This window comes from Rhea pennata, chromosome 5 (genome assembly GCF_028389875.1).
Source record: "Rhea pennata isolate bPtePen1 chromosome 5, bPtePen1.pri, whole genome shotgun sequence".
Classification (NCBI taxonomy): domain Eukaryota; kingdom Metazoa; phylum Chordata; class Aves; order Rheiformes; family Rheidae; genus Rhea; species Rhea pennata.
This window is the reverse complement of record NC_084667.1, coordinates 45,284,882-45,296,733: the sequence shown is the minus strand read 5'-3', so window position 1 is coordinate 45,296,733 and position 11,852 is coordinate 45,284,882. Positions and strand designations below refer to the sequence as shown.

Sequence of the window (11,852 nt, the reverse complement as noted above, 5' to 3'; positions counted from 1 at the left end):
ACTTCCCATAATTTCCTTTCAAGCCTCAAGCCTTCTCCAGCTTTTAGCATGTGTTCCTACATGGCTGGGGCTTACTTTCAGCCTCTTGTTGCCACATCTTCCTCCTGTTGCGGCTGCTCTTCACTAGTGTTCTCACTTCATGCAATCATGAACTGAATCTAGCTGTGCTGCTGATGTGAAGCCTTGCCCTCTTTGCTTCTCTGCTGCCTCCCATGATGGGAGGAAAGTGAGACTAGATCATCCTTTCTTTGTTTTCCCATGTGAAGGTTTAACACAAGATACTTGTTGCTGTAGACTTGCAGAGTCTTGCTTCTGCTGAGATTGGCTGGATGTAGCTGACAGTTGAGGATGTCAGATGCTGAGTCTCAGGCTAGTCCCACTCAAGCATCAATTAGTAGTCATGATATTGAATTCTGATAACATGTAGCTTAAGGGTCTGGACTGCTACTCCTTGCAACGGGGGATTGCACTGAGCGTACACCTGGCTCTGCAGGCCTCCAGTCTGTTGCCGCACCTGCAAACAAGCTCTCCACAAGCACAGTGGGGGATCATGGGAGAGCTATTCGCTCCTACCAGGCCTCAGTTCTCCTCATGTAAAATACAGATTAATAATTATCCCTCCAGTCTCCCTCCATTTGTCTATGTTGTAAGTTGTCTCCAAGTTGTGGACTGCCTCTTGCTGTGGGCATATGCTACCCTGGCTTGCTGTTGAGTTGTTGGCAAAAATGCATATAGGGGTGACAGAGGAGTCTCCAAGGCCAGTTACCCTCTTCCAAATGGTATTTTCTGCATCTTGGGTTATGCTGGGCCCCTAGTGGTGTCTAGTCTCCCTGCTGAGCTGCCCCAGATCATCCCTGCTCACTGACTCACCAGGTATGCAAGCCTGATCATTAATCCTCTGAGTTAAAAATGTCAGTGAGTCCCAGTGTTCCTGCCACTCCTTGGCATGACCTGGGCTGTCTGGAGGTGCAGAGGAAGATTTGTTGCTGGAGTCTAGGCAAAGAAGTTGTAGTGTTGGCAGCAGGCATGAAGGATGCTCTGGCAGACGAAGTCCATGGATGCTACACCCTCTCTGGGCCAGATTCTGCCATGTGAAGCTATGTGTTGTTACTGCTCTGGGAACTGTTAGTTGCCTTCCTGAGTGTCCTGGCCCTGATGTAGCTGACTTGGCCAGGTAAATTAAGATCTGCAGGCACCAAGAGGGAGCATGGTTGAGCAGCTAGTGAGATCGGCCAGGAAGACAGATTGTTCCCCTCTGCGCAGCTGCTGAATCTCTGAGCCTTTAGCCTGGCACCAAAAATTCAGCAAAGGCACAGGAGCCCTCCCAGCATGGCCAGTCAGCTCATTCCTAAGGTGTTCTTGGGAGGGTGTTACAGTATAGGTTTTTCTCCTTCCATTTCTGCAGGAATGCTGTTTAAAATAGCCTGTGCCTGTCTGTGTGCGGGAGAGCACGCAAAGAGGTGGACAGTGTTTCTAAAATGTGAGCTTGTGCTGAACTTTGTCGGACTCCCGCTAATGAATCTTAACTATTATGCAAGCCCTGGTTTCTTTGAGGAATTTGTATAGAGAAAGCTATATTTGGACACGTCTCTCCTTGGAGAGACTTTGTTTAGGCTTAGAAGTGGACTGTGACCATTTGCAACAAGTCTGGATTTTGTGCTCATACTCTGTGCAAGCAGGCAGGTTTTTGTTAGCTCTGCGGTTTCTTCCCTGCATTCGCCTTCAGAGAGCAACTTGGTTCCTCAGCCTCTCGTTCAGAGTCTGGTCCTTTTCCGTTAGCATTCACCATGCAAAAGCAGAAGGTCCCCAAGGAAAACAAAACAGCCTCAATCACCCCTACCAGACTTACCTGTAGAGAGCAACAGGGCCTGAATTTACCCACCTCTTGCGCTCGTCGTTCTCCCTGAGCAAAATGGCATTGCAGGTGGTAATGTGATGCTTGTAACCCTACATGAATGGGTTTTCAAAAACACTGGCGTGCAAACAGCGTTGAGGGGTCCTGGCTGTCCCTGGGCAGAGAGTGCTCACATCTCTGCCTCTGCAGTGACTTGTCTGTGGTTTAGACTAGCAGCTACCGTGATGCCTACAGCCCTGGAAAACAGGGTCCTGCTCCCTGCTAGCCTGTCGCTACTGGTGCGTGGGAAGTGTTGACGCTGATTTGCCTTCTGCTGTGGGTTAAAAATCCTGCTGAACTGTTTGCCAGGGCAGAGCTGTGTGTTTATCCTGTGCCACTGGCCACTTTCCAGCTGCACTAGTGCAACCACCTCCCTGTGTTCTCTGCATGTGATGAGCTGGCAGTGAGAGCCTCTGGTCACCAGGTCACCATCACACGAGGGCTCAGGAGGGGGCTGCCTGACCCCACGCCAGCAGTGGCTGCATTTTAAGGGCCGGGCACAGAGCCCCGCACCAGTGGAGCCGGTGTGGGTCCTCCCCCCCAACACAGTGCTCTGCAAATGTCAGCCACTATTTATAAGCATGCACAGGATGACCTGCTCCCCATACACAGGGGATAGGCCACCTCTGGGTGCTGCTGTATGCAGGATGGCACAGTGAGATCCTTGCTGTGGTGGTAGGGAAGAGGGGAGAAGGCTCCTGCTGGGGGCCATGTTGAGGTTTTGCCAGACAATCCCAACCTTTGAGGTGTAATTACGGGGGAAATTTCCCAGGTGGGTGCAGATCTACAGGCAGAGGATGGCTCCCTCTCTCCACCAGTGCTGCGGGTACTTACTATGTCTCCCAACTGGCCAGCAGCACGAGCCCTTTGCTCTCTGGTATAAATCATTACCTATCTGTGACCTTCACTCCAACCCAGGAAGGGCTGAGGGAAGAGAGGTGAGGGGCAGAGAGGTCCTGTGCCCTGGCCAGGGCACTGCCACACTCCAGGTGCCCCCATAGCAACCAGAGGCTCTGTGGTGCAGGGCTTCTGTACTCTTCTCCCTGCTGGCATCACACCCAGTGTGGCAGTGATGTACTGAGGTGCGCTGGAGCCCTGCTGCACCCTTCCCCACTGGCCCAGCTCCACTTTGGCCCCTTTATCTGCTGCATGCTCTGCTTTGGTGGATCCCTGTGCAGGGCTGGGAAAGCAGCCCAGTGCCGCCAGGAGGAGGAGGAGGGGTGGGGAGAGGCCAGGCCGGAGCTTTGCCAGATGTGGGAAAGGAGAGAAGGGGGATGTTTTTGCTGCTTTTCCCTGCGAACTCTTACGAACAACAGGGCTGCTGTCCTGGGGATCCTTCCACTCCCTGTGCTGCTGGGGGTGGACAGACCTGACATGCGTGTTGGCGAACAGCAGTTGCGGCAAGAGCAGAGTCTCCCGTCAGCGGAGGCTCATCCATGCTAACTCGGGATGCTCCACGCATGGCTGCACTCACAGGCAAGCACGACTTTGCACAAGCATCTCTGCAAGCCCCCACACGTGGTGTGCGTGCTGTTGCCTGCGCCCGCTCTTGCCCGCACCACCAGGTTCCTCCAGTCCCATTAGGCTGGCGCAGAGGATGCATGCCGGGGTGGGTGGAGAGCTGGGTCCCAGCGGTTTCCCCCGGCAGCACTCCCCGGCCCCCTTCGCTGTTCTCGCCTCCCTCCACCCCCCGCATTGTTCTCAGCCCGGCAGGCAGGAGGAGGAGCAGGGCCAAGGGCCAGCATGCGGTAGGCGCCCGTGCCGCCAAGGCAGGAGGAAAGCAGGCAGGAAGGCAGGCGCAGGGAGTGTGCTGTGGGCTGGAGCCGCCTGTCATGTTGGTCAAGCTGCTCTTCCAGGCTGCCTGTGCGTCCTTGTTCCTCCAAAGCGGCCAGGGCAGGGTTTACCCTGGGAGGAAGAAGCCAGCCAACTTTGCTGTGGAGAGGTAGCCGGGTCCCCTCTTCCCTTCTCCCTCTCCCAGCCGCACCTGGGGAGCACCACCAGCATGTGCCGTGCGATGCTGCTGAATCGAGCTTTGGCTCCCTGCATCCAACTCCTCAGCTGCCTGGTGCTGGGGGCTGCCCTTGCCATCCAGTGGGGCTTCTGGGGCATGCATCCCACCCTCTGTCTAGGGGAGCCCGCAGCAAATGGAGCCTGAGCCTTGCAGCGCTACTGCTCTCTGTGTCAGGAATGCTTCTTTGATGCCACTGCTTGCTTCAGGCTAGCTGGGGTGCAAGTCCTCTCTGTCTCTCCTTGTTTTGGGACTGCGTGAGGCACCGTGGTGGTCTGGTTCACCCCACACCTGCCTACCCAGCATGTCCCTGTTGCGCTCTTCTGCACAGGATGGGGAGGCCTGGGCTGCGTCCGTGGGCACCCGGGTGCCTGCCTCTGCATGTCCCTCTGGTCCTTATGGCCATTCCTGGGACCAAGGTGTCTCCACTGGCTGGAGGAAGCTGGTAGCCTCTGTATGCTGACCTCCCACTAGACTTTTGGTCTCTGCCATGCGGCTGCTGAGATGACAAGCTGGGATCAGTATGGGAGACTAAGGCCCGGGGCAGGGTAGCCTCAGCCTCTCCTCCCTCATTCAGGCGCCGCATGGGGCCGCACGTCTGCTTCTCGGGCTTTGGCAGTGGATGTTGCCCTGGATGGATGCTGTCACCAGGCAGCGGGCAGTGCACCCTGCGTGAGTATGGGTGCCCAGCACCTCATGGCACACCTAAGGTAGAGGGTGTGTGGGATGGGCAGGGGATTCCGTCTCCCCTAACTGCTGCCTCTCCTCGGTTTTTGCAGCACTCTGTGCCTTCGGCTGCGGCAGTGGCTTGTGCATCGCCCCTAATCTCTGCTCTTGCCTGGATGGAGAGCAAGGCATCACTTGCCCAGGTACCCAGCTGTCTCTGGCTCCGTAGTGATAGTGAGAGCCAGGACTCCTAGCTCCCATCTGGGTTTGTTGCTCCTTAACTCTCCCTGTTGTGATGATTGCTGTCCCTGCCAGGGGGAAGTGACTGGAGGGTGGTTTGAGTTTGAGAATGCTCTCGGAGCATGAAGGGCAAAGGCATGGCCCTGGAGCAGCGTGCATGGGTAGAGGTATCTGGGAAGTGGGGATGGAGGCCTGGCTTTGGGAAGCTGTGACTTTTGGGGACCTGGGCTTGGTTCTGCGCTCCATGTCCAGTGTTACAGTGCCAGACCAGGGAAGGACTGCAGCTGGGGCTGAAATAGCCTCAAACTCAGCACCTCCCCTGTGCAGTGGATCTTGTGGCTAGGGACAGTCAGAGTCATCCCCTGCAGAACCCTTTGTCATGTTTCAGAGCCACCTGGGACATGCGGGGAGTATGGCTGCGACCTTTCCTGTAACCATGGTGGGTGCCAAGAGGTGGCCCGTGTCTGCCCCCTTGGCTTCTCCATGGTGGAGACGGCCAATGGTGTCCGCTGTACTGGTAAGTGACGTGGGATCCTTGGCAGGGCAGGGGTGCCTAGTGATGTCCCCCTCCCTCTAGCTTTCCCCTCTCACCCCTAGACATCAACGAATGCCTGAGTGCTGCCTGTGAAGGGCTCTGTGTCAACACCAAGGGTGGCTTCGTCTGCGAGTGTGGCCGCGGCATGCAGCTCTCCGCCGACCGCCACAGCTGCCAGGGTGAGTGGGGAGCCAGGAAAGGCCACAGGGCATGCCAGGGCTTTCTGACTTCAGCCTCTGCCTCTGCCTTGCAGATACGGATGAGTGCCTTGCGACGCCATGCCAGCATCACTGCAAGAATAGCATTGGCAGCTACCACTGCTCCTGCCGGCCTGGCTACCACCTTCATGGCAACAGGCACTCCTGCGTGGGTGAGTATGGCTGTGTTGTCCTCTATCCGTCCGTCTGTCCGGGACCCTCATCCTCCCTTCCATCAGCTATGCCATGAAGTGCCTGGTGGAGCAAGGCAGACATTGAGCCAGTTGTATGGTGGTACTGGTTTATCCTAATCCTTGCTGGGCTCCCCCATGGGTGTATGGGGAGCAGACCTGAGGCATTCCCTGTGGTAAAGCGCCTCTCTCCCTATCTACCAAGGCACTGATGTGTCCCCATGTCACACAGATGTCAATGAGTGCTGGCAGCCAGGAGCGAGACGGGCCTGCCAGCATGCCTGCCACAACACACCAGGCAGCTATCTGTGTTCCTGCCGCCCCGGGTACCGTCTCAGTGGGGACAGGGTGTCCTGCGAAGGTAACTGGCCCTTCCTGTGGGTCAGGGCTGGAGAGCAGAGTGGGCTCAGTGGTCCTGGCTGCCTCTGAAGTGATGTCTCTCTTCTTCATTTGTAGGCTTCCCCAAATCCGTCCTGGTCCCGTCACCCATCTTGCAGTCCCTGCAGCACCCTCCCACTCTCCTCCTGCTCCCTCCTGGACCTGAAAGACCCCTCCTAATCCCAAGGGGCTCCCCTTCTCCCCTTCTGCCAGCCCCAGCACCGGGCACCCAAGCCCCTTTCTCCCCTGCTGCCCTTACATCCCCAGATGCTATTTTGTCACTGCATACAGAGGGGGCTCCTGGCACCTTGGTGCCATCGCCTGCCTTGCCAGCTCCCTACTGCTGGCACCGGGGAGCCCCTCAGAAGCACGGCACCCACTGGATGGAGTCGGGCTGCCTGAGCTGTGCCTGCCAAGTAAGTGCCCCAGCTGCCCTGCCTCCTCATCTTGCTGTGCCGGCTTGCCTCGTGGCTGAACTGGCACATACTATTGCAGGGAGGGCAAGTGCTCTGTGAGCCTGTGAGCTGCCAGGTAGTATGCTCTCACCCACTGCCTGCCCCGGACGGGGGTTGTTGCCCCAGCTGTGCAGGTGAGCAATGTTTCCTGAGTCCCCCTGCTCCTTGCTGCAGCACCCCATAATCTGCCCCTGGGCCTTGTTTCCAGGCTGTCTGCATGATGGGGTGGCCCGGGCTGAGGGCGACATCTTCTCCCTGCCAGACAGGAACTGCACCGTCTGTGTCTGCCTGGTGAGTCTGCACCAGCCATGCGGGGATCCTCAAGCACCTGCATGGTGGGTGACACTGTGCTGGGGCTGGGAATGGCCTCCCTTGTCCTTTCTGACACCCCACAGCTCTCCTGGTTTAGACCCCAGGCCTGTCAAGCCTCATGTGGACCTGCTAGAATGGACCAAGCTGGGCTACAGGGGGATGTCCTGCACCCAGCTTGTGCTAGCTCTGTGGTGATGGGCTAGGATGTGTGGGATTCTGGGGCAGACCCCACCCCTGACATAGCATTGCTCTCCCATTATGGGAAAGGGGCATATTGCCAGCCTGCTTGGCCCCATGATCATGAAGTAATGGCCCTGGCTGTCGCACTGCTTCTTCCTTAGGCCGGCAATGTCTCCTGCATCTCCCCAGAGTGCCCTCCAGGTCCCTGCCCCACTGCCTCGATGGCTGACTGCTGCTTCTGCCAGCCAGGTGGGTCCTGCTGCCTCCCAGAACCCACCCTCCCCTGGGTGCATGCAGGATGGGAGGGAAGCCCAGAGGATGCAGCTCTTCTAAGGATGGGATCTCCTGAGGATCCATGCTTTGCTCTCTGTCCTTGGCTGATCCCAGCCCTCGCCTTGCTACCTCTCTCCTCTCCAGCAAAATGCAATTTTCGCGGCCGCACGTACGTGCATGGAGCCCAGTTCAGCTTGGATGGGGATGACTGCACCACCTGTGTCTGCCAGGTAAATTCCTGTACCCACCAGTGTGGGTGTCCTGGACAGGGGATGTGGGTCTGGTAGTCTCCTGGAGGTGCTCCTGGACACAGGGCTTCCTGACCTCCCCCCACCGTGCTGCTGTGAGGATCTGGCCTGTCTATGGCCTGCAAAGTGGACAGGCCTCTGCCCTGAAGTAAAGACCCCAAACCCAGGGCTCAGCAGGGTTTGCAGGGTCAGCAGATAACATGTCTTCATCTCCTCAGAGTGGTGAGGTGGAGTGCTCCTTTGCCCCGTGCCCTGCGCTGGACTGCCCTCAGCACGAGTGGCACCTGGGCCCGGGGCAGTGCTGCTTTGCCTGCCTGGACCCCCCATCCCCCTCAGGTGAGCTGCCACTGCAGGAACCTGGGGGATGCCTAGGACAGGACATGGGGAGGTCACGTGTGGATAAGGAGAGCAGGATTTGGAGGTTGCAGGGGACAGGTGGGGTGTTCAGGGGCAATGTGGGGTTAGAGGTAATGAGTGGGGAACTGGCACCAGATGGGAGACGTGTGTGCAAGCACTGTGCTGCACGTGCTTGCCCAAGTAGGACAGGACACGTGTGGGTGGGGGGGGGTCAGCAGTGTGCATACGCACATACGAGTGTGCATTAGCAAGGTGCAGAGCTCAGCATGACTTTGTACATGCCCTGTCTTGGCTCTGCTGTCCCTCATCCCTCTCTCCCCACCAGGTTGCTTTGTGGATGACAACGGGGTTGAGTTTCCTGTCGGACAGATCTGGTCTCCGGGCGATCCCTGTGAGTTATGCATCTGCCAGGTGAATGAGAACCTGCTCTGCTTCACTCCTTCTACCTGCCCCTACCTCATCCATGGCTCTGGTGCCAGTTCCCATCCTGTGCTGCCCCTGTGGCTCCCTGGCTCCACTTGACATGGGGAGGCCGCAGGGGCAGGGATCTGGGAAGGAGAGAGAGACTATTTAGATACCAAAGCAAACTGCCTTTCTCGCTGCTTCCTCTATTGAACCTGCTGCCTCTGGCCCTCCTCCTGTCTTGGCTTCTGGGACATGTAACCCTTCCCTTGGGATCCGTGGAATGTTCACTGCCAGCAGCCTGGTCATTCCCTGCTCCATCTGATAGCTACATGGGCAAAGTGTATGCCTCATCACAGAGTGGTGTTCCCAGCACAACAGCTTCCATTATAATCACTGACTCGTGTTAGTGGGTCACCGCCAACATATAGCTCATCCAGACTTGCCCCGCCTGATTCTGGAGAGCTCTCTGGCTTCATGGGCTCAAAGACCTCTGCTTGTAGACAGCATCTTCATTTTCCCTCTGGAAGGATCCTGGCAGAGACAGTTGTACCTGACACTGAGGTACAGCCAGCTCTGGGGTGGAGCAGAGCAGGGGCAGGACAGATGGCACTGGCACTGACCCTAGACTTCTGTCAAGTGCCTCTCTCTTGCAGGCAGATGGCTCCGTGAGCTGCAAGCGGACAGACTGCGTGGAGACATGTCCTTACCCCATCCAGATCCCCGGGCAGTGCTGTCCTGACTGCTCAGCAGGTGATGGGGCCTGAGGGAGCTGGCAGGTGTGCATTGGAGAGGTGCCAGCCACATGCCCCGTCCCTTCTCTGAGCACCTACCACTAACCTGGGGCAGGATTGGAGCCAGTGAGCCTGTTCTTCAGTAGAGGGGTCTGCAGGCCTGACTCCCTCTGGGGAAGCATAACCTCACTCTCTCCTCCCCACAGGCTGCACCTACATGGGAAGGATCTTTTACAACAATGAGACATTCCCATCTGTCCTGGACCCCTGTCTAAGCTGCATCTGCCTGGTGAGGGCTGCTTCTGGGGGCAGACTCCCCCAACAGTAGCAAAAATATCAGTGGTGGCTGGGTTTGTGGGTGAGCACTGTTCCCCAGATGCGTGGGGCCTCAACTCCAGCCTGTGTTTTGCGGGGGGAACCTGGCCCACTGGAGCATGAAATTATGGGGCAACAATATTGTTACCTGATTTCTGCAGCAGTGTTAGGAGGTAAAAGCCTTGGTTTTGCCTGCAGAGAATGGATACTTTCAGATCCCATCCTTTTGGCTGGACCCCGTTTTTTCATCAATTGCAGGAAAAAACATAGTGTTTTGGTACTGCCAGGTAGCCTCAGCCTGCCCTGCTCCATGCTAACACAGAGCCTTTGCACATTTCTCCTGTGTCTTGCAGCTGGGCTCAGTGGCCTGCTCGCCTGTGGACTGTGCCATCTTCTGCACATACCCGTTCCACCCAGAAGGGGAGTGCTGCCCCATCTGTAGCGGTAAGAGAGTGACAGCCCTGAGCCACCCCAGGCTGCGGGCAGTTGTTGGGCCCTGTCTCTCAGCCTGGCAAGGCAGCAAAGCTGTCCTGGCACCACATGAGATGAGCTGAAGTGGCTGGTTGCAGGATCCAGGCAGTAGTGGGAGGAGCGCGCTTGGCACCTGCTGCAATGCTGCCTGGCACATGAGCATTTGCTCAGCTGCTGTGAGGGTCACTCCTCGCCTCACTCTCTGCAGATTGCAACTACGAGGGCAGGAAAGTCATGAATGGCCAGACATTCAGCCCTGAGGGTGACCCCTGCACCTACTGCACATGCCAGGTGAGCAGGGGCTGATGGATGTGGAGAGCTGGTGGCCTGGAGCCCTGGGGTGGGAGTGGAGCTGTGTTGTTGCTAGCTGCTTCCAGCTCAAGGCAGGGTCTCTAAGAGCTGGGGTGACCCAGAGGCCCCCCTCCCAACATGGTGGAGCTGTGCCTGGCACTGTGGTGGAGGGGAGCAGGGGGAAGGGGCTGGCGGAGCGATCTCATCCATGCGTTTGCCTTCACTCTCAGCTTGGGGAGGTGACCTGCGAGAAGAGACTGTGTCCCCAGTCCTGTGCAGAGCCCACCATGCTCCCAGCTGCCTGCTGCCCACCTTGCCAAGGTAATGGGGATGCCAGAGATGCCCCAGATGCTGGGGCAGGGTCCGACTTGGCTGTGGGACTGCCATGCCCTTGCTGTCACAGTTCTCTGAATGGGATGGATGCTGCAGTGCCAAGCATGACCTGACGGAGATGGCTGCACCCCAGGGCCGTTTGGTGCTTGACTCTGCTGGGGCTTTGTGCTGGATACAGCTGCACCCCACTGGCTCCCATGTGGGTTCAGAGAGGAGGGGAGGTGCTAACTGAAGGCATCTCTCTTCATTTGCAGCAGATGCCGAGGTCCTGCTGAAGAGCAGCGACCCATCCCCATCCCCCAAGGACTCGCCTGCCAGCACCCTGCATCCCAGTGTCACACCATCCCCTGGTTCCCCACGCCGCCTGGCCCAGCTTCTGCTCCGCACCAGCCTGCCTCTTCTGGATAATCGGCCCCCCAGTGCAGCAGCTGACAGCCCCTTTCTGGGCACCAAAGTGCCTGGGGAGTCCCCTACGACTGGGCTGAGCCCTCTGGAGTGCCCGAGGGGGCCATTGGCAGCCCTTCTGCCCACTGCTGTCCCAGGACCTGCTGGCTTCCTTGGCACTATGGCCCCTGAGGGCAGCCCCAGCTTGAGCCCCAAAGCTCAAGGATCCCCCGAGGATGTGGACCACTCACCTGTGCCACCATCCAGCAAGGAGCAGCCCAGAGTCCTTGAGACTCCCTAGAGTGCCAGGTGTTGCACATGCCTGGTACAGTGTGAGGAGGAGGAGGAGGCCTGCAGAACCAGCAGGCCTGGCCTGGCAGGTCCCTGGGGGATGGGTGGGTGTCTGGGGCACTAAGGCATGTGAGTCTCCACACTTAACACACAGGGAGGGTGAGGGTCCTTGCTCCCATGCAAAGGGGCAGAGGGTGTGCAGACCCCAAGGACCTCCAGTGCCATGGTCCTCCAACTCCTCACTGCACTGACAGGTGGGTGGCCGCGGGGTGGGACTGGACCTGAATGCTACCCCTAGCTGGGTTGTGCAAGATGAGGAGGTAGAAGATGTTCCTGGCTGGGGGTACTGCCAAGCTGGGTGCCCCATACCAGCCCCCAGTCGCTGCAGCCTGGCACTGTGATCCACAAGGTCCTTGGTGGCTGCCCTTGCACCCATCATGAGCGAGGGGGCAGGCTGGCCTTCTTCCCCCTGATGGACAAGCACAGGCTTGGGCCATGGTTCCCCTTGCAGCATCAATAAAATTGCCCTGGTATTTATGCCCTGTATCCCCTACTCCTGCCTGTGCTCAGCATACAGACCAATGCTGCAGGCACCCTCAGGTGGGCTTGGTTGGGGTATTTTTTTGGCTCTGGGTTGGGTGCCTATGCTGGGCAGTGCCTGCACTTGGATGTGTGGGGTCTCACATGGACCCGGCAC

The 11,852-nt window shown here is 57.9% G+C and overlaps 1 protein-coding gene across 2 annotated transcripts; it reads left to right on the top strand.

The window, feature by feature from the left end:
- Positions 1–3,618: 3,618 nt before the first annotated feature.
- VWCE (von Willebrand factor C and EGF domains) lies at positions 3,619–11,692 on the top strand. 2 transcript variants are annotated; one of them, XM_062576574.1, is made up of 20 exons: positions 3,619–3,836; positions 4,480–4,574; positions 4,682–4,771; positions 5,197–5,325; positions 5,406–5,522; positions 5,597–5,713; positions 5,964–6,092; positions 6,188–6,525; positions 6,605–6,698; positions 6,773–6,855; positions 7,218–7,305; positions 7,474–7,559; positions 7,796–7,913; positions 8,260–8,345; positions 8,993–9,089; positions 9,277–9,359; positions 9,739–9,829; positions 10,065–10,147; positions 10,378–10,468; positions 10,735–11,692. In XM_062576574.1, the coding sequence occupies exons 1-20, from the start codon at positions 3,727–3,729 to the stop codon at positions 11,163–11,165; spliced, it is 2,556 nt and encodes an 851-aa protein (XP_062432558.1). In that variant the 5' UTR covers positions 3,619–3,726; the 3' UTR covers positions 11,166–11,692. The 2 variants fall into 2 exon arrangements, with proteins under 2 accessions (XP_062432558.1, XP_062432559.1); XM_062576575.1 differs by lacking the exons at positions 8,993–9,089; positions 9,277–9,359; positions 9,739–9,829 and having other exon boundaries at positions 8,260–8,325.
- The last annotated feature ends 160 nt before the right edge of the window (positions 11,693–11,852 follow it).